This window comes from Rattus norvegicus, chromosome X (assembly GCF_021556685.1).
Source record: "Rattus norvegicus strain SHRSP/BbbUtx chromosome X, alternate assembly SHRSP_T2T, whole genome shotgun sequence".
Taxonomy (NCBI): Eukaryota; Metazoa; Chordata; class Mammalia; order Rodentia; family Muridae; genus Rattus; species Rattus norvegicus.
Genome location: NC_141554.1, coordinates 73,488,419 through 73,510,996, shown reverse-complemented (window position 1 = coordinate 73,510,996; position 22,578 = coordinate 73,488,419). Strand labels below are relative to the sequence as shown.

Here is a 22,578-nt window from a genome sequence, read left to right as displayed (position 1 = left end):
CTGTGTGTCAGGAGTGCTGTAGACCTGTTTTCCTCTCTTTCAGTCAGTTATGGGGACAGAGTGTTCTGCTTTCGGGCGTGTAGTTTTTCCTCTCTACAGGTCTTCAGCTGTTCCTGTGGGCCTGTGTCTTGAGTTCACCAGGCAGCTTTCTTGCAGCAGAAAATTTGGTCTTACCTGTGGTCCCGAGGCTCAGGTTCGCTGGTGGGGTGCTGCCCAGGGGCTCTCTGCAGCGGCAGCAACCAGGAAGACCTGTGCCGCCCCTTCCGGGAGCTTCAGTGCACCAGGGTTCCAGATGGTCTTTGGCTTTTTCCTCTGGCGTCCGAGATGTGTGTGCAGGGAGCAGTCTCTTCTGGTTTCCCAGGCTTGTCTGCCTCTCTGAAGGTTTAGCTCTCCCTCCCACGGGATTTGGGTGCAGAGAACTGTTTATCCGGTCTGTTTCCTTCAGGGTCCGGCGGTGTCTCTGGCAGGGGTCCTGCCGCTCCTGGGCCCTCCCCCACGGGAGCCCACAGGCCTTATACAGTTTCCTCTTGGGCCAGGGATGTGGGCAGGGGTGAGCAGTGTTGGTGGTCTCTTCCGCTCTGCAGCCTCAGGAGTGCCCACCTGACCAGGCGGTTGGGTCTCTCTCTCACCGGGTCTGGGAGCAGAGAGCTGCTGCGGGCCGGGATCCGCGGGTGTAACAAAACATTTCTTGATTCTCTTTTTCTCCTCATACACTTTGTATTTCTCCTTGCTCAACTTTATCCTTTTTATTGTAGATTTGCATGAGTGACCACTAATAACCACTTGGCACACTATAGGCTGTCTTGAAATTTCCTCTACCAGTGTCATTAATACTAAACTCTCCAATGTAATCTTTGGATGATTTTTGGAACAAGGGCAAAATCCAGCTATATTCTTTACCAAAACATCACAAGAATGGTCTCTAGGCCAGCCATTAATATGTTTCACCTTTGAAACTTCTTGAGCTGGGTGCACATTATTCCTAGCACCACTGTCCTTGCTCCTACTAGGATGGCGCAGTAAGACCCCACTTAAAGTATTGAATTGCTTTTCTAGTCCAAAGCCCCCCAAATTTTCTATATTCCTCCAAACAACAGCATGGTCAGTACTGCTACAGCAATACCTCAGCCCCTATTACCAATTTTTGTCTTAGTGTTAGATTGCTGTGAAGGGATACCATGACTAAGGCAACTCTTAGAAAACATTTATTGGAAGTTTGCTTACAGTTTCAGAGGGTTAGTCCTCCATTATCATGGCAGAGACTATGGCAGCAAGCATGACTCTGAAGCAGTAGCCGAGAGCTACATCCTGATCCATAGACAGATATGCGGGGGTAGGGGCTGGCATGGGGTTTTGAAACCTCAAAATCCCACCCTAGTTATATATATCCTCCAAAAAGGCCAAACCTCTTAATTCTTTTAGTCCTTTCAAACAGTTTCACTTCCTAGTGACAAAGCATTCAAAAATATGAGCCTATGTGGGCCATTCTTATTCAAACCACTACAAGGTATCTATCAATTACTTTGAGGAAAGTTGACGGTTTTTATGTTGATCATTCTAACCTTATGAACACTGTGCCCATATCTATATTTATTCAAATAAAATTTCTGATGTTTTCTTTCATTACACTTTATCATTCTCAGCATGTATATCTATGTGTGTCTTATTAGATATACTCTTCTGAATTTCTATTTTTGAGTGAATAGGTATGGCATTTATATCAGTTACTTTTCCTCCCTGCTGTCATAAAATACTTGACAAAAGCAACCTAAAGGAAAAACTTATTTCAACTCATGATTTGAGAGGCAATTTCTCATCACCTTGGACCATTCTCAATACACCCCCTCCCTATGTCAGGTCATCTTCTCTTGGTATCTCACTGAGTTCACTTAGGGCTGTTCATATGCACATGTAAAGGGTGTATGTGGTCACCCATTGAAGTGTGGGCAGCCTACCAGTGACCATACCTCCAAGGAAAAATTACTTTCCCTCCTTAGAAGCCATCAACTGCCAGTAGCCCCTCAGCTAAGAGGCATTCTTTCCTAATCCACGCTGGAATTTTGAGTGGCTTGAATATGCCACTTGATCAAGATATTTTGCAGGTCTTATTCAGGTGAGCACAGATGCTCTGAGTTTGTGGGCGCAATAGCCAATGATGCCCAGTAATGGCATTTCATAGCTTCCCCTTTCCATGAATGGGCCTTTACTTTCTTTCTCCTTTCTCTTCCATGGTGTTCCCAGAGCTTTGGGGATGGGAATGTGTTTAGTACAGATGATTCATTTGGAATTGAGCACCCTGCCACTAATTCTCATCACTCTGACTAGTTGAGACTCTCTCCATTAACCTCCACTCTCTACAAATACATGCTTCTCTGACCCAGATTGAGAACAGCACATCTAGGGGTATAGGCATAAATATTTAGAAGACAGCTTAATAACATGACTACTTAGCAAGAAAATGATAGTAGGTTTCCCCACAGTGCCTATGACCTCCCAAACAATAGACTTCTGACCAAGTTCTCAGAACAAGGCTAAGATGTCTCCCTCCTATGATGGAGGCCTCAAATCCAGTGAGAAAGTTGTTGGCTACCACATAACCATCATGATGTTATTGTACCAGTGAGCGAGTCTTTCATGGCTAGTTGGTATTATAGCATGTGTGACCCAACACTGGGTAAGATCATCATTTCCACCACCACCACCACCACCACCAACCTGGACTCAGAACTCTCTGGAACTATTTAAGTTATCCACTGAGGGGAAGTTTCCTGGTCAGTCCTCAGATTGATTTATCTATGTCCGGCAAACAACAGGTGCAGTTTCTTTAGATAGTGAAATTTAAACTCTTCACCAAGTTCCCTCTTATACAACATCAGAAGGGAGGTTTGCTTCTAGATAGGACTGGAAATCTAAGCTCCTCATGTCTTTGCCAGTATAGTGTGAATGGGTGGTTCTCATCCATCCATGACAGCTGGTGCCTATCCAGCTGAGACAGGAATGATAGTTTCTGCCCCAGACTGGACCTTCCATGGCTCTACACTGTCAGAAGATTCAGAGTGCTGGTGTATGTCATACAGCCTCCTGAGGAGAAGACTAGGCTCCACTATTCTTCTTTGTTGATGTGTGTGTGTGTGTGTGTGTGTGTGTGTGTGTGTGGGCACTGGTTTTTCTCCAGTTTTGACTGGAGTAGGGTGGTTTTAGTCTGCAAATTTTGCATCTTGCAAGTTTAATATTTTGTAATTCATTGACTTTTTTGGTCTGTGCCTGTTAATGCTTTTGGTCACTATATTTTTCAACTCCAAGCCTGGCATGGATAAGAAAAAGAGAATATTGCTGCCATTCCTCCCATCCTGAGATGCATGGGTGGTCTGCCTTCTTTATACTTTTAAGACCACTATTCTGTCTGCTTAAAACACAATGTAGAGGAGTTTAGTTGCAATAGTAGGGTGAGGAGAGCAAAGGATTTCTGGTTCATCTTTCTCTTTCTTAAATTTATTTATTTATTTATTTATTTATTTATTTATTTATTTATTCATTCATTCATAGTGAGGTGTGTGTGCCAGGACAGAAGTCATGGACAGTTTATCAAAGGACAAAGGACAAACTGTCAGAGGACAGTTTTGGGGCGTAATTTCTCTCTTTCCCCCTTCACATGAATCTTGGGTAATGAACTCAGTTGATCAGGCTTGGTAGCAAACTCACTGAGCCATCTTAATGGTCCCCTTTCTTCTATTCTATTTTTTAATATAAACTTTTCCATTTAACATATTTTAATCATGTTTCCCCTCCCCTCCCCCTCTTAGGAAGAGAAGTCCCACCTATCTTCCTAACCACTCGACTTTATGTTCTTTCTCTTAAATAGAAATGCTAAGTACCTTCCCTTACTGTCAGTAATGCTTCAGAGAAATACCGTGCCTTAAAAGGATTCTAACACTATTTTAGAAAAATCATGATGTTGATCCTGCAAGAGAAATCCTTTGGGCTTTGATAGCTCAATATCAATGGGCACGCATGTCATACCTGTCTGCTGCAATCACGTTACTTACCCTATTATGCAGAAGGGATGACAGATCCTTGAGAGCCCTGTAAACGGCAAGCTTCATTGTGTGCATTTATTTCGATGACTTGAAGTACAAAAACACCAGCTTTGCAATGTTGAGCTTTACCCTCCATCTTTTGTGTTAAGGAAGCCATAATTATTGTAATATCCAATATGCCTTCTCTATCTCTACACTGAAATTTCCTCTTTTAACATACTCACCCATATTGAAGTTATAGTCTAAGCTTCATAGCACATGCTTTGTCTGTATAACCTGTAATAGGTTAGCTGTCTGCTCTGTATGCCTTCCTCTGAACTGAACTTTTGATAAGGAGTAGATATTAGCGAATTTAAAATTCTCTTCCCCAATAAGTGCTAGAAATAGTATAGGTCACCTTGTTGATTAAAGGTAAGCTTTACCAGTTGGTGAGATGGGGGTGGCTGGAGATCTGAGCTGATCCTGTAAGGGACCATGATGTCTTGGCCCTAAAGAAATCAGGAATAAGTGGCAATTCCTTTCTTGTGCCACACCCCCAGTCCCTACCTTCTAACTCCTACTCCCCATACCATAATCCCACATCTTTTTCTCCCGCTTACTACTTTATCACCCCGCACCCTGTGAAGGCCTTTAAAGACTGTTAGAGATGGTGCTTTGACATAGTAATCATTATTTTCATTCATTTGATATATAATGGACCCTGAGTGTTTGCACTGGGTTTTCAGTGAGCCGTTGAAAAGAGTGTCCAGAAGACCACTGAAAAATTGTCACACAGAAGGCTTATCTAAGTCATCCTCATTAGAGACATCAGTATAGGATGTTATTCAGCCTCAAGAGCAGGGGTGTGAGGAAAGCATGCCTTCCTGTCCTAGTGACCCAACGCTTGGGCATCTGGAGAGTTGTTGTCTTAGCAGGCAGATGAGGAGTTGAATTACTGGGTGTAGGTGTTGGGGTGTGATTATGGAGGTATAGGTAATTGAGCCACAGAGCCCAGGCCTCGCTGAAAGCTTTTGAGTAAATCACTGAGGATTTGCTCTTTCCTCATCCTCCCACCTATTCCCTAGGGCAATAAGGCCACAAGCTGTTTCTGTACTTTTAGGCCTCTTTTCTGTGCTGACCCCCAACTTTGTTCCTGACCGTGTTCCTAGATTTGAGCTGCTGTGTCCACTCATTCATTCATTCTGCCACTGTGTCAGCTGTAGAGAGTGCCAGGCACTATTCTAGGTACTACGAAAATAACAATGAATAAAGTAGACAGAGATCAGTAACCCCAAGGAGTCTATAATTGAACAGTCAGGACATGTAGAATAGCCTGGAACATTTATGTCAACTTGCATGCTGGAGTAGAGGAGATAGCCATGTCCAGCCCCCTAAGTTGTCAGGGACCCACTTTGGCTCCTCCGGATTGAGTTAGACATTTTGTTTCCCATTCATCATTAATCTTTGTTTTCTTTGTCAGGCCTCTGTTCTTGATCATTCTTAGTTTGCCAAATAAGAGAAATGGAAAAGTGGCACTTGAGTCAGAATACCTAAAAGCCGTCCCCACTGTATAAGGGATGAGCAGCATAGGAATGTGAGGCTGGGTGCCAGCCATGCAAGAATTCCCCCCACCCCCAGAAGGTGGAGACTCTGTTCAACAGGGAATAAGGAATGGCCTGACCTCTGGAACAGCTGAGAAATTACTTGTCATATGCAGACCTCCCTAAGCCACTAAGTGGGATCTTCTACAATGTGACTTGTAGTGTGTGACTTGCCTCAATCATATGATGCTGAATCATGCATAGCATTGCCAAATTTAGCAAATGAAGGTATAGAATTCTATTAAATTTTAATTTCATATGGACAACAATGTCTTCATATAAGTATGTCCTACGCAATAAGTTTGTTTGTTTTTTCTGAAGCAGTGATGTTTTAAAGAAAATATATCCAGAATATTACATGGGATATATTCAGACAACACTACTCATAGTTTATCTGAAGTTCAAATTTAACTGGTTTTCTGCATTTTATTTGGCAACCATGCCTAGGTGAAGTGAAAATTACTATGTAAGGAAAGAACTGGTCTTATTTTGGGTCTGTTTTCAGAAGCCTGAAGCAGAACTGGTGTGGGTTGGGCTTGGGTCCAAAGCAGGAAAATGTTTTCACTAGTAAGGGCTCAATGATGGCCATGGGCAGGCCATTCCCAATGGTGGCTTTCAACTGGACAAGTTGTGGCTCTATTGGAAAATAGCTGTTTTCTTGGTCATGCATGGCCATCAGCTATTAAGGAGCAGGGATTACCGTGGTGACCTATACATTGCTTGGCTTCATAATTATAGCTCTGAAAAAAAACAATACAGTGATAATTAGCTCTATGATAGTGGTTATAGGGCTTTTTACACTCCCTAGTAGAAGGAGGGTTGGGAGGGTCAGGAACCCTCACCTGGAACCTACCACTCTCTCCTGCACACCCCCACCCCAGCTCTATGCGATTTTAGTAGGTGTGCTAGATTGTAAGAAGTAGGTTAACAGAAGGTAGATCACACCCATACAGCTTTTGTGAAGTCATCAACCATGTAGGGATGGAACTTTTAGGTGATACAAAATTTTCATGGTCACTTAGACTTCCGTAAGTAACCCTGACCCACACACTTCTAAGCCAAATCAAATCCCCAAGTTGGACTTAGGTAGATTGCTTCCTTGGTTCTGTCTTTGGTACATTATCTAGAATGAATAAACTTTTTTCCATGTCTCCCTAGTAGCATGAACACAGCAGTCTTGGAATTTCTAAGGATCTGTGAACATAGAGCAGAGAAGTATCCAAGGGGTGGGCGTAAGGATTGGAAATCCTAAGAAGTCTTGGCCATTGCCACAGTTTAGGATAAAGATAGACATGCCAGTGTTGGACACATGCTCTTTATGTACAGCTAGGAAGTCAGAGCTGATAGAATATTCCAAATGCTCATATTGTGAGTATGAGCTCTTTAGTGTCCAACACCTACAAGATAATGCCACTCAATAGGAAGATCATTCTGGAACAGGAATACTTTAGCTTTGGGCTTTCCTTAATAATGTCTTTCACTATTTCCCCCTCCTTCTCTTAATGGTAGTGACAGCAGCCTATGTGAACACCATTTTACAGTTTACAAACTGACTGGTCATCTGTTGCTGCTCATTTCCTGCTATTTACAACTGAGGAAACCAAAAGGGTTTCTTTTTCAGTGCCTCCTAGGCTAAGCCTTCATCCACGTAGGCATTTTTATAACAAATACCAGTGAGCATCTCTTTCCATGGGCTGTGTTAGCAGCTTGGCTAGGAGAATGGTAAGACCAGAGCCACCCAGAGAGGTTCCAGAACAGACTGGGTGGTTAGAAAGCAGGGTTGGGAGAACAGGTGCAATTACATGTTGGGTGCAGCCCATTTTCTCATTGCTAGCTTTGACAGGGATGAGGACTCTCCCTCGGGGTGGCTTATTGGAGGGAAGGTGTGACCACTTAGGTCCATGCACTCTTCCTCTCCAGCAGACAGTTCTTTCTCTCAACAAGTCTCTACTTACTGCCTTTGGCATTGGCCCCTGGTGGTGTCCTGGGTCCCCAAGCACTTGACTCACAGCTCACCACTGAAACAGACTCTTCTTAATGAAGAAGTACAGATCTTTGTTCCATTAGACCCCCAGAGGCCATCACAGAACACTTAGCCCCAACCATTTTGTCAAATGCAACCTTTCATATAATTCCAACATTTTTTTTTTGGTTCTTTTTTTCGGAGCTGGGGACCGAACCCAGGGCCTTGTGCTTCCTAGGCAAGCGCTCTACCACTGAGCTAAATCCCCAACCCCCATATAATTCCAACATTAAACAGATCAATGCAGTTGGTGCCCTGCTATTTTGTTTGTTTTGTGAGACAGGATCTCTCTGTGTAGCCCTGGCTGTCTTGGAACTTGCTATGTAGACCAGGCTAGCCCCAAATCATGGAAATCCACTACCTCTGCTTCTCAAGTACTGTGAATAAAGGCATGTGCCACCACATCCAGCTTGGTGTTCTGTTTCAAGATGGTGCAATGAGTCCAGAATCTTCTATTCAGCACTCCCTTTACTTCTCTGCTACAGTTGCTTCTGGAACAAGTCTCTGGAAACCCAGGGTTGATAGTACATATTTCCCAAATGAGCAGCTTCTTTTACTACTCATCACAGGACCTGCTTGTCACGGGTCCCTCTCACTAATGGTGTCCTTATAGAATGTCTTTCCTCCTGTGTTCCAGATCACCACTGCCCACTGAGACAAAGCTGGAATCTTGGACATCACAGTGACTCTTCTTTGCACCAGAACACTGGGTCTCTGCGCCAGCCTCTTTCTCACTTTCCTGTGCCTATTCTGTCCTTTCACCTTTCTCAGTGTTTATGGAACTTTGCTTCCCAAATGAGAACAGTCTCAGAATTTGCCCAAACATGCCAAGAGTAGTGGTACGCATGTATAATCCTAGCACTTTGGAGGCTGAGGCATGAAGATTGTGAGTTTGAGGCCAGCCTGGGATAATGAGACCTATCTTTTATAATCAGAACCCAAACTAAAAAAATTTCCCTGACAGGACCCTGGATCTTAATCAGATGTGATATACTCTCGACCCTGAACAATGAAGTAAGTCAGATAAAAAGTCGATCTGGGACAACAGGCCTTTCTAGGCTTGCCAAATCGCCAGAAGTCCTTAGGGGAACTTAGACCATGAGCCATTTACTCTGTACTAGTGGACCTGGTATTGCAAGTAGGCAATAAAGAGGAAGGGGATGAGCCATTTGTCATTCACAGAGGTGGCAAGGTTCTGACAGCTACTCTGTTCCAAAGTTAACTTCATTGGCATTTGAGACAGGTCACCCTCCCTGTTCACAAGTTGACTGTACTTCCTAAGTGCCACTAATATGAAGTGCAGACTCCCTGTGTTGGGTTTCAGACTATTTTGGAGACTGACCCCGATTCCTTTTGAACCCCCTTCTCATGAGTCCTTCACAGAACCAGCAATCTAGCTAGACAGGTGAGCTGTGCTCAACATCCTCTGTGTATTTCCTTCAGAACTGCACGACTGACGACCAGATGCAAGAATCACTCTAAGCCAGATAAAAGGCTCATGGCAGGTACTCAGCAGTACAACCTCCCTCTTGAGGTGTCTGAACATCACAGAGTGGAAGGCAGCAAAGACCTCTGTTTTAGGAGAGACATCATGGCACATGTCTCTAAGATCTGAGCATATCTCATCACCTCTACTATTGCTAACTTAGCTTGCGGCACCATTGTGTCCCCACAGAATTATTGAAATATCCCTTCAAAGGTCCTCTCTTTCGTACCTCTTCAAAAATATAATCCAATCTTCTTTTACTGCTCAGAATCCTTTATTAATTCTCCACTTTGGTCAAGATGAAAAGCTAAGTCCACACCATGTCCTACAAAGCCTTTCACAGTGTGAACCCCTACCAATCTCACCAACATTAGGTTTTCAGTTCCTCTCACGGATTTGTCTTCTTGATGCTCTTGGAAACCTGCCAAGCACACCTTTCTTATTTCAAGCGCTAGGTGCTGACTGGTCCCTCAGTTTGGATCATTAGCTACATGACTTGTTTCCTCATTCCTTTCAAACCTGTGCTCAAGTGCTACCTTCACAGCATGGCCTTCCGCAATACACATTTTGAAACCACAAATCCTGCTCTTCCTACCCAAGCTCTTCTCAGTCTGTGAAAACTCAGTTGACTGCATCTTTCCTTCTCTGCTCTAACTTATATCACCTTATACTCTAATTAGGTAATTAATTTCAATCATCTATCTTCCCTCACCAGAATGTAAACTTTTCATGAGCATTAATTTGGTTTGGTTTATTTTCCTCCCTGAATAGAGCCCAGCTGTGTAGAACAGTGCCTGGCACATACTGTACCATCAATAGTTATATTGCCGGAAGTAGGCCTTCTCCTCATTCACTCTTTCACGGACCTTTTATCTAGTGCATATGTGGTTGGACAGAGATGCTTTCATGTGCACATCTTCACCGCATCTTCACTGCATCCACACTTGAAGATATGTAGCAAACATGTTGGCAACTACATGCAGATCTACTTTTGTAACACATACACCCACATGTGTTGTAGGTGCCATGCTCTGAGGAGTCAGATTTTTAAATTTAATTTACCTTTTTTCTTTACTATGACTTCAAAGGAACTTTTTGGAAAAAAGCAAAATTGGATTATAAAAAGTTAAACCTAAGAACACTTCAAAGAACTATGTAGACAAGATTTTGATCTGTTTTATATGGCATCCACTGGTCCCTCAATACATCCTTCTGTCTACTCATAGATACACTTTGCATACATTTGAAAATAAATTGAAAACATATTCTCCACCCCAAGCACATCAGCATTGATACAAGTTCAATATTTATTATTTTTAGGTAAAATTTACATTTGGTAAAGTGCAGAAATTGTCAACATTTATGCATTGCATTTAAAGAGACTGCTCTTGTGGAGGCAGAGACAGGTGGATCTCTGTGACTTTGAGGCTGGTCTACAGAGCAAGCTCCAGGACCGCTAGTGGTAAACAGAGACACCCCATCTCACCCCCACCCAAAGGTGTTATTTTAAAAGATCACATTTTTGAGTGCCAGGAATTTTATTGATGGTATTCAAGAGAGTAGGGAGGGTTCTCTAGGTCCCTCCTATTATTATGGGGGGTCTGGGTTGGAAACTGTGAGGGAGATGCTCAGTGTTGGGGGTTGAGTTGGGACAGGGACTCCTCAGCAACTGAGGGCCTCTCTCTTGCTCTCAGTGTCCTTGCTGGGGTGGGTGGTCTGGGGCTTCTTATTCCTTGGAGGCCATGTAGACCATGAGGTCCACCACCCTGTTCCTGTAGCCATATTCATTATCATACCAGGGAAATGAGCTTTACAAAGTTGAGAGCAACACTAGTCCCAGCATCAATGGTGGAAGAGTAGGAGTTGTTGTTGAAGTCTCAGGAGACAACCTGGTCCTTGGTGTAGCCCAGGATGCCCTTTAGTGGGCCCTCAGATGCCTGCTTTACCACCTTCTATCATACTTGGCAGGTTTCTCCAGTCAGCATGTCAGATCCACAACAGATACATTGAGGGTAGGAACTCGGAAGGCCATGCCAGTGAGCTTCCCATTCAGCTCTGGGATGACTTTGCATACAGCCTTGGCAGCACCAGTGGATGCAGGGATGATGTTCTAGGCTGCCCCACGGCCATCATGCCATGGCTTTCCAGAAGGGGCATCCACAGTCTTCTGAGTTGCACTGATGATATGGACTGTGGTCATGAACCCTTCCGCAATGCCAAAGTTGTCATGGATGATATTGGCCAGGGGTCTAAGAAGTCAGTTGTACAGGATGCATTGCTGACAATCTCGAGTGAGTTGTCACATTTCATGTTCACACTCATCATAAACATGGGGGCCCCGGCCTTCACCATGATGGTGAAGATACCACTAGACTCCATGACATACTCAGCACCAGTGTCACCCCATTTGATGTTAGCTGGATCTTGCTCCTGGAAGATGGTGATGGGCTTCCCGATGATGACAAGCTTCCCTTTCTCAGCCTTGACTGTGCCATTAAATTTGCTATGGGCAAAGTCATACTGGAACATGTAGACCATGTAGTTGAGGTCAATGAAGGAGTCATTGATGGCAAAAATCTCCACTTTGCCAAGTGCAGATTAGAAGGCAGTCCTGGGAACCAGGTGCTCAATATGACCAAATCCATTCACACCGACCTTCACCATCTTGTCTACTGGACAAGGGTGGCAGTACAAGAGAAGATGTGGCTGTCTCTGGGACAGGGAGGAACAGTGAGCCAAAAGATAACTTTTTTATTGTGCTCATTTATTGCATTGAGGTGGGGCTTGAGCATACTCAGGCACGTGTATGGAAGTCAAAGGTCAACTTAAAGGAGCCAGCTATCTCTATCACAAGGGTCCCAGGGACAGAAATCTGCTTGTCAGGCTTGATGATAAGCATCTCTACCTGCCGAACCACCTCATCAGCCTGAGTCATTGTATTTTAAAAAATATTTTAACAAATATTTACTTATTTTTATGTTCATGAGTGTTTTGGTCACATGGATGTGTGTGTACCATCTGAAAGCCTGGTGCCCAAGAAGGTCAAAGAAAGTGTTGGCTCCCCTTGAACTAGAGTTGTGGGCTGCCATGTAGGTACTGGGAATTGAACCTTGGTCCTTTATAAGAAGAACAAGTGCTCCTAACCATTGTGCAGCCCCCTTATTCACCATATTTTAACACCTGCTTTTGATGTGTACAAATCAAAATCCTATCAAAATATTGATACTGTCCCTCCCCCAATTTCCATCAAATTACTTCTCAGTCACTCTTAGCAGAAGCAACAAGGGCTCTGATTTTTCATGATAAACAATTTTTGTCTATTCTAGAATTTTATGAACACAGAACAACATAGTATGCCCTAACATTTGTCAACCCACTCAGTATGAATTTTGCTCAGCACCTACTATCTGCCCACAGTTATGCATGTGATGTCTTTCCTGTGAGCGATGACCTGAAGGGTGAAGGTGTTCTAGGCCTAGTCTGTGACCTGGTCAGCCTTCCAGCTTTGTTCTTAACCAAGATTATCAGCAGTTGCACCTCCAGAGAGGTAGTTGCTGAGTCTCTCCTATCTGAGTACAGGATTTCTTCCTACTCACAGCCCCCCTATTTTCAGACTGGGCTTGGCAGCTGCTCCCTAGCCCTGTCTCACCCACTCACTTCCCACATCAGGGATTCATCCACTATCCAGGTGTGTGAAGCGATGTCACAATCTCAACTTAGCCTGAGCTCAAGTGGGTAAAAGTGCAGCTGGGTAGGCAGCTGGGAGGAACTGGAGAAGCAGAGGCGGTAGGAGGTCCTGCAGTCTTTTGGAAGGGTGGGACAAGGGGCGGAGAATATGCAACAGTCAGAACTGAAAGACCAGGGGAGACAACATGGTAAGCCTCAGAGTAGTCAGGGCTGGACAGCCAAACAGCATTTACCTGGAACTACTGAGATTTTGCACATCATGTTCTGGCCTACCAAGAAGGACCTCAAGACTGCCATGGAGGTCTTTGCTCTTTTCCAGTGGGCCCTCAGCGCCTTGGTTATAGGTGAGTCTTCAAGCTACTTGGGGCATCCAATTACATGGGCTTGCCACGTGGTATGGAAGGTTTTAGGGTGGTAGGATGCTCAATGTTCAAACTTTGTATTGTTCTAGGCAAACTAAAACAGTGGTTTACTCTAGCCTGTGACCCCACCCACCTGGGCAGGTTATTGGTGGTATCTGTGCATGACTACATGGATATGCATGTGTCTGTGCAGGTGTGGGTGCTTCTTGCTTTAGGTTTGCCTAGTGACAACCATGAGGTCTACAGTGAGGTGCAGAGGTCATGCTATGGAGTCATGGCAAGTAAATTCACTGAAGCAAGCCAAGAAGAGGGAAGTGGCTGCAACCACAGAAAATCAAGCAAACTGTGATGAGTTAACTGTATGGCAGAGGGATCTTTGGAAACCTGCTGCTCAGAGGAATTTATCCATGTATTCACCATCGATATCATTGACCCTTCATAAAAATTATACATCAGACACGGTGTTGTATATACTGGAACTAACCATCACTGTAGGAGGGGGCCTGAAAAAATTCCCTGCAGGATTCAAGGGCATGAATTAAGTGATCTTGTCAGCACTCTGGGAATGAGGAATATCGGTAGGCCTTGGAACATGAACCTGGTACAGTAGCATGCCAATGAATAGTACAGTAGGCATTTCTTACCTCAAGCAACAACCAGACTAAGGGCATAGTGTGGGAGGGGTAGATTTAGTTACCAGAACTATTTATATTATTTTGGCCCAACTGTTTTTACATGGGTTCTTTCATTTCAGCTGATGCTAATCTTAAGTCATAATGATAGCTACACATGTAATACTAAATAACATGCACACAGTATTAACTAACATGTACGATCCTCTGTAGTCTAATCACCTTATGTGACTAATAATCTGCATTGTGTAATTGGTGAGGTGAATTCCATATAGTAGACATGATCTGCCCAAGCTCACACAGCTAGGTAGTGGAAAAGCTGGACTGCCATTGAGCTCACAAAGGCTAACATTTTGTCTGAGAGTCCCCTTCTTTGTCTTTTGCATCTGCCCACTGCAGATTGGGAGGTTGGGTGTGCAGCTTGGTGTGCATACCAGACAGGCAGTCTAGTGACACTGTGCTCTTGTTCAGACTAAATGTACCAAACAGCTTGGTAGGAGCGTCAGCTCACTGTGGACTCTGTTGTTCAGATTGGTACAGGGACAGTGAATTGTCTACTGGAAAATGTAGCTTCAGGAGTTTCCATAGCTCAGGAAGAAGAGTGCATGGAGAATCTATATGCAGTCCTAGTCACTAGATTGAAGTGATAAATAAGCCACAATCTTAATTTGAAAATTCTCAATATAAATGAGGTGGAGTATCTTTTTGATATTCATTGGCAATTAGGTTGTTTTTGTTTTTTTTTGTTTTGTTTTGTTTGTTTATTTGTTTTTGGTTTGTTTGTTTGAGACTGATCTCATGATGTAGCCTTAGTTGGTCCAGAATCACTATGTAAACCAGGCTGACCTCAAGCTTACCTAACCTGCTTCTGCCTTCCAAATGTTGGGTTTAAAGTTGTGTGCCACTACACCCAGACTAAGTTGATTCTTGAAGGACAAATAAGAAACAGGCAAGGAAGGGATGAGCCCTGGGGACAGTAAATGCCCAGCACTGGAAAAGGCCAGGGTGAATGAGAGGCAGGAGTATGTAAAGGGCTGACAGGAATTAATTGTTGCGAGTGAACTCAGAATTGCTGTGTAATATACTTTTTACTGAAGGAAGGAGGGATCGAGGGAGGAAGAATTAGAGGAACAGGTCCAAGGAGGTTATAGAGAACACTGAAAACTGTTAGAAGGAGTTTAGTCTTCTGGAAGGTCACGAGGAGCCAGTACAGGATTTAACATGGGACAATGACACTGGGCTTGTGGGTTTGAGAGTCTACTGTAGCTCTTTGAAGCAAACCAAAGAGCCAGAGAGGAAAGCAGGGATACCAAGGTTAGCAGGCTATTGAGAAATGCTGGGACTTGAACAAGGCTAGTAGTGATGGGGACAGGAGAAGAAGAAAGGTTCTGAAAGAGTCAAGGGATCAGAGAATAGAATATGGACATAGAAAAGCCAGTGAGAAAAGGAAAGACACCACAAGATGTCTTTAGTTGTGCATGAGTTCAAGCAAACCCTAAGAGAAATGAGGTATCCTTTGGACTAGACCCACACCTCTAATTATCCAAGAAATGTTCTGCGGCCCATGTCTAGGGGCTCCAGCTGCTGGCCTTTGCACTACCTACAGTGCTCGGCTCCCCGGTGGTGGTCATTTTCAAGTTTGTTGTTTTTTAAAAATACTGGTTTACTATTTGGAATTTCTGTGCACTGTTACTGTGTGTTGTAATGATTTTAGGCCTTCTCTGTTGCCCTCCCAACATGGGAAATGAGAATTGAGCCCTATATGATATTACTTGGATATTTTTACCTCTTCTTTTCAAAACTGTGTTTTCTTCCTCTTCCTTCCTCTCTCCCTCCCCCTTCCCCTCTTCCTTTCCTCCCCCTCCTACCTCTTTTTTCTTCTTTTTAGAGACAGGGTCTTTCAAACTCACTATGTAGTTCCGGCTGGCCTTCAACTCACAGAGATCTGCCTGCTTCTGCTTCACCAGTACTGGGATTACAGGCCTGCACCACTTCATCAGGCCCCTTCCAAAATTCTTATGGCACGGTTTTGGTTAAATGTCTGACAACTAGGAAATATAGTGAACCAATATTGTATTTTCTTATGTGATTTTTTCTTGGAACTAATAATTGACTCATTTAATTTTTAAATTAATAAATAATTTTTTAAAGATTTTTCACTTTATTGTATGAATGTTTTGCCTGTATGCATGTATGCACATCATGTGTTTGCCTATTGGATCATCTTGAACTGGAGTTAGAGATGGTTGTGAACCATGATGTGTGAGTACTGGGACTCAAACCCAGGTCCTCTCTAAGAACAGTAAGTGCTTTTAACTGTTGATCCATCTCTCCAGTTCTTTTATTTTTTCATTTACTAGATATCTTTTACTTATTACTAATTTACCCACAGCCATTTCACACACATGGTAACCTTTCTTTTCTTTTCTTTCTTTTTTTTTTTTTCGGAGCTGGGGACCGAACCCAGGGCCTTGTGCTTGCTAGGCAAGCGCTCTATCACTGAGCTAAATCCCCTTGGTAACCTTTCGATATCTGCAAACACACTGGGAAATCTTTAATACCTCTCCTGTTTTCTTTGAGGACAGCATTGTTGGAACCTAGCATCTGCCTATTATAATTTGCCTGTTATTACCAGAGTACTTGAGGCAACTTGGGTGCAAATTTTAAGGTACTTACTCTTGGGTTATACAAATATTAGGCTGAACTTGAATGTGGCCAAGAGTGGGAGTCTCTTTAAAGTGGTACCCTAGGTACCTTGCTTGTTTGTTTTCAGCCTTGTGCTGCTCATTTCCTCATTTGTTGGACTTTTATTTCCACCATGGATTCTGTGTTCTCCTTCGTTTTGGTGAAGCAGGTTATCTAATAGTATTCAGTTTTAAAAAAAAGACATGGGAGACAAATTATCTGAGACTGTGTATCAAATTGTCAGTCCTCTCATTTCAACAGTAATTTTGCTGTGTTAGCTGTAGCTCATGTAAGGACAGAAGTTCTCCAAATATAGTAAATTGGAAATACCATGTATCATGAATACAACATGTCTTATACGGGTAATCCTAACACTTTGGAGGTTGAGGCAGGAGGATTGCTATGAGTTGAGACAAGCGTGGGCTGTCATACTGTACTATGGGACTTTGTCTCAAAGCAGCAATACAACTAACAAACTAATCACCACAGTACATTTGATGCACCTACTGTGACAGCTTAGTAACACAGCACACTGCCCTGTATCCTCATGGTAGTGTGGCTGACTGGAAGATGTGGCTTTTTGCTGCTGTCCCCCATGAGACACAATGGTACCACACATTGCTGGCCCAGGAAAAGAGCAAAATTCAGTTTCTTCCAGATTCCACCACTGGAAAGTACAAAACATTGTTAAGTTAAACCGTTGTAAGTTGAAAATCACTTGCATCTGAATCCAGAATCTTTCTTATCCAATTTTCAGTGAATAATTCTCCGATCAACCATTGAGGAGTGGAGAAAAAAAACTATCATCCTAATTAATTTCTTGTCGGGAATTCATCCAGGCTTCTGATGTTTGAGCCTGTGCTTCATCCTTGCCTCTTGTGATGCCTGATCCTCCAGATTCTGAGTCTTTCCTGACTTTTCCAAAGAAGCAAGCAAACTTCCAGGAGGCACCTCCTTTGCAGGAGATCGGCTTGCTGCCTTATAAGCTCGTTATTTCTCTTCATTCACTTGACATGAGCAAATGTTTTACTGAAATCTCTCATCTACTGTAGGCACATTTCTGATTCTTATCTTGTAGGCCTGTGGTCCTAAAATATTTAAATCATTTTCATGAGGCTCCAATAAGAAGTCAAGATAAAGTGTATCACTCTATTATAGATTTTTTTTTGTTTGTAACCTCTATTTTGATCCTCTTCCCCACATAATCTTAGTCTTGGCTGCTTACATCTTCAGTAATAATTCCAATTGAATGTGGCACCCCATAACTCTTAAGTCATTCTTTCCTAATATTTGAACATAACATTTCTATCTTATTTCAGCTGAGCACAGTCTCTTACCTTATTCCAGTCCAGCTTTTATTTCCCCCTGTTCCTTGCTTTGTGTACTTCTAATCTGGTGACAATAGGAGTTGGCTTTCTTTGGCATCCCCTCTGACACCTCACAGGAGTGCTTCTCAACCTTCCTAATTCTGCAACCCTTTAATATAATTCCTCATTTTGTAGTGATTCCCCCAACTATAACATTATTACTTCAAAACTATAATTTTGCTACTGTTATGAATCATGGTGTAAATATCTGTATTTCCCAATGGTCTCAGGTGACCCCTGTGAAAAGGTCCTTAGACCCCACAGGGCTTACAACCCACAGGTTGAGAACTTCTTTCTGACAGGGCTGATGTTGAGAAAAAAATGTAAGTTGGAGAAAAACTTCTTTAAGTCTTCAAATGCCCAGTGGCTATCTGTGGCTTCTCCCCTACTTACCCACACTATATAGAGAGTCTAGCATAGTTCTGGGACAGGTTCTGGGTGTAGGAGGCCTTGCTGTTTGAAGCTTAGCTCTGAGGAACACATTTGTCTTCCATACCAAAACCAGGTTCAGAAGGTCAAGGAGGACAGCACGAGGTACATGGCCATGTGGGCTACCTGTAAGGTGGGGAAGTGACTGTTGAATAGGCCTAGGTCAGAGTGGTGTGACCTTGAGGTGGATGGAATTCAGTAGGGTAATTTTAATGTGAGAGACTGTTTATAATTCACTGACTTTGGGCTGGGTTCCCTCTAGTCATCACTGTGATCATGGTCAACCTCTACTTGGTGGTGTTCACATCGTTCTGGCCTGTCACTGTGTTGATGCTCCTCTGGTTGGCTTTTGACTGGAAGACACCTGAGCGAGGTAAGGGCCCACTGGGATGTGCTGCCATATATTCCTCCTGCTCCTCTCCTAATGCTAAGAGATTATGGCTAATTTCCAGGCAATCTTTCAGCCTGTCCCTCCATGGTCTAGGAAAGCCAAGGGAAGGGGTCCTTTTAAGGTCTTGGAATTGACGTGGGTAAGAGGAAGACAGGGTTGGCTTTGGGTGATGAAGCAGAGGCTGGGTCTATTCTAGGTTGGTCTCGATATGCCTATTCTAATTCCCATGTAGGAGAACAGGAAAAGGCAGAGAGTGAGATGACCCCAAGGTAGCTGCAAAGTGGCCCAGAAGGGGAGAGTAGGGGTGGACAGAGGTTTCTGTGCTTTCAGGTGGCCGTCGGTTCAACTGTGTGAGAAGGTGGTGTCTGTGGAAACACTACAGCAATTACTTCCCACTCAAGGTAAGCCACATAGAGCTGAATGGCTCACTGAGTGAGCACTTGGGTCAGAATTGGGGCACAGGGTACAGCCACACGGGGGGGGGGGCAGGAAACCAGTGACTCCTGGACATGCACGTTGCCCAGACTGAATTGCTGGAATTCACAGTCTTTTCTCTTCCAGTTCTCTAGCCAAAAGAGAAGTTTTTTTCTCTGCTCTAGTTCTCCTGTTTTCTGTTTCCTCTACAGATTGTAAAGACAAAAGATATTCCAACCAACCACAACTACATCCTTGCCTGCCATCCTCATGGGCTGCTGTCCCATTCATGGTTTGGTCACTTTTCCACTGACACAACAGGCTTTTCCAAGATCTTTCCTGGTATCACTCCTTATATGCTCACATTAGGAGCCTTTTTCTGGGTGCCTTTCCTCAGAGAGTATATAATGTCTACAGGTAAGTGGCTCATAGGGGACAAAGCCACATAGATGGCTACCATAAGGAAAACCAGGGAGAGCGAGGTCAAATTCGAGATCTTCTTAGGTGCTAACCAGCTTCCCCAAATCACAGGCTGGAGAAGATGCTCCTGGTATTCGTGGAAGTGGGGAGGGGTAGTTTACAGGGATTGGTAAGTAATCAATGTCTTGGCTTTTTCTGCACACCAGGGGCCTGCTCTGTGAGTCAATCGTCCATAGACTTTTTGCTTACTCAGAAGGGCACAGGCAACATGCTTGTTGTGGTGGTTGGTGGCCTGGCTGAGTGCAAATACAGCATGCCCGGCTCTACCACCCTGTTCTTGAAGAAACGGCAGGGCTTTGTACGCACAGCCCTTCGATATGGGTAAGGAAAGTTCTAGGGACATGGGGTGGGATGGAGTGGGGAGGCTGTGCAAAAGTTCAGCCGGGAAGAATATTGGGCTTTGAGGAAGTGGTATTTAAAGAGAAAGGAAGAAAGATGCAAACAATTGTTATTCAATAGAACCACCATAAAATATATATATATATATATATATATATATAGTGTGTGTGTGTGTGTGTGTGTGTGTGTGTGTGTTTTGAGACAGGCCACTGGCCTGGAATTTATCTGGTAGAGTAGGCTTAAACAGCAAGTCTTAAAGATACACCCATCCCTACTTCCCTAGCACTTGGGTTACAGCTATGTTGTCATACCTGGCTCTATTTTTCCTTTTAAATGTGGGTTCTGGGCATTGAACTCAGGTGCTCATGCCTACATAGAAACCACTTTACCAACTGAGCAGCTATCTCTCCAGTGTTTTATGTACAAATTGTATTCAATTTTGTCAGTTAAAAGTACAAAGGGGGAAAACCACCTATGGGTTGCAGTAGAGCTGTGCAGGGTGCTGTCCTGGAGGCCTTGAACTGGTCTCTCATTCAAGCCAGTTTTTCTACAAAAGGACTAGGGTTGCACCTTAGGGCAGAGAAAGTCAGACTTTTTACCATGCAGCCTAAGGGGAAGAAAGCATATGAAATGGACTTTGGGCATTTTCAGACAGTGGTTCAGATTTGGGCACTCTAAGGAATCACTGTGTTTGCTTCCTTGTGCAAGCTGTTGCTTTGTGCCTAAAGGCAGTGAGTCTAGTTTAGGCCATGGGCACCATAGTTAGCCTGGACCTTGAAACAGATGGATTTGAGTTCTAGGGAGCTTGTAGGTAAACCCAGGGGATGCTGGTGTTTAGCATGTCTTTTTTTTTTTTTACAGGGTGTCTCTAATCCCCGCTTATGCCTTTGGAGAGGCAGACCTCTATGACCAGCACATTTTCACTCCTGGGAGCTTTATCAGTCACTTTCAGAAGTGGTTCCAGAAGATGGTACACGTCTACCCCTGTGCTTTCTATGGACGTGGCTTCACCAAGAACTCCTGGGGCCTTCTGCCATATTCTCAGCCAGTAACCACTATTGGTGAGTGACCTTCTATTAGAAGGCTTAGTTTTATGTTCTAGGATCTATTTCTGTGGCTGAGCTTCAGCCCCAACTGTGGTTGGAGGAAGGGAGCCTGGGTAGGAAGTGCTGAGCAAGAGGGTCAGAGTCAGCTGGGCTCCAGGCTGTCCCTAGGAGTAAGCTATTCTGATGTTTTCCCCTTTTCCTTTTTCATTCCCGTTGGCAGTCGGGGAACCTCTACCATTGCCCAAGATTGAGAATCCGAGCCAGGAGATTGTGGCCAAATACCACACACTCTATATTGATGCCCTACGCAAATTGTTCGATCAGCATAAGACCAAGTTTGGCATCTCAGAGACCCAGGAGCTGGTGATAATTTGAAAAGCATTCCACTGACTGGATGGTGTGGAACTGATGACAACGGCCAAAGTTACCCATGGAGCGTCACTTCTGATTTTACCAATCCTCACTGGAGGGATGTGTGTGTGGCAGGGGGGTGCATCCATGTGGTTGTTTTCTGTGTCCATCCTTTTCCACCTCCATCTCTTTCTCTTAGTCTTTGTCCTTTCCTCCTGAGACAGAGAAGACCCTAAGCAGAGGTCTGCTAAAGTCAGTGGAAGTTCATAAAAGCTTTAGCCACAAGGAAACCTGTGGCTAGAATAAACAGCCCATTTCTGGTACTGTGTGCTCCAGCTAGTCTGTTTGGAGGGATCTAAGACATTGTGTCTCTGTCATTTTCCTGGCTTCAAGACTCTTATAGGACTGGGTATATCAAGAGCCAGGGGACATTGGGTTCAGTCAGTAGCATGTTCAAGACCTATGAGTTTTAGGGGTGGTCCATCATCCTGTTTCTTCAACTGTAAAATGGGACTAACAATCCTTCCCTTGCTTACCTCAAAGTTTCTGTCAAGTTTAAATGCTACTGCATGTGACTAAACATGATAAGCTGGAGAGCAACAGAAAATTATTCCTCTCCAGCTAGCTAATCCATTTCTTGTTCCTATAAAAACAATGTCCTAAGGTTCATGGTGTCTCAATTTCTCAAAGAGAGAACAGGGTAGTGTGTTGAAAGTTCAAGTAATTTCATATCCCTTAGTTATCGTTGTTCATCTCCTAAAGCTATACTAGAATGGTCAGGGGTTTAGATCTAATTTCTTATTTTCTCCTCAGAAATTTGCATGCACCAGCCTGGCCCTGTTAAGTATGCTCTTTGTTTGATAATCAAGTAGGATACCTGACCCCAAGTACCCATGAAGAACTTGATTTCTGAGTCTCTGAGTGGCAAGTCTCTCACAGTCTTAGCCCAATAGTTGTCATAATCACATATTACACAATTCAGTTCATAGGCTCTCTTGGATGGATGTCATCTGGTCCAATTATTTACCTGCATCAAGTTTATCAAATTGGTTTAAGACATCCTTTATACTTACTACAGTGTGCCACTCTCCTCCTGTCCTGAATGCTTACCTCATGTAGTTGTTTGTATATGGTATGGCAAAAAGCGTGGGCTCCTGCTGTTTTCTGCCTGTTTTTCCTATGCCAGAGGTTCTATATTCCTTTAGCTGTTATTATTATTATTATTATTATTATTATTATTATTATTATTATTATTGTTATTATGTGCCA

General features: G+C 43.6%; 1 protein-coding gene and 1 pseudogene across 1 annotated transcript; one reads left to right on the top strand and one right to left on the bottom strand.

Moving 5' to 3' along the window:
- Positions 1–11,068: 11,068 nt before the first annotated feature.
- Positions 11,069–11,724, bottom strand: LOC147998255 (glyceraldehyde-3-phosphate dehydrogenase pseudogene; annotated as a pseudogene).
- Positions 11,725–13,010: 1,286 nt separating this feature from the next.
- Awat2 (acyl-CoA wax alcohol acyltransferase 2) lies at positions 13,011–21,897 on the top strand. The gene is made up of 7 exons (NM_001191724.2): positions 13,011–13,157; positions 18,551–18,661; positions 19,010–19,080; positions 19,306–19,510; positions 19,720–19,894; positions 20,774–20,973; positions 21,179–21,897. Exons 1-7 carry the CDS (start codon positions 13,073–13,075, stop codon positions 21,331–21,333), a joined length of 1,002 nt encoding a protein of 333 aa, NP_001178653.1. The 5' UTR covers positions 13,011–13,072; the 3' UTR covers positions 21,334–21,897.
- Positions 21,898–22,578: the final 681 nt, after the last annotated feature.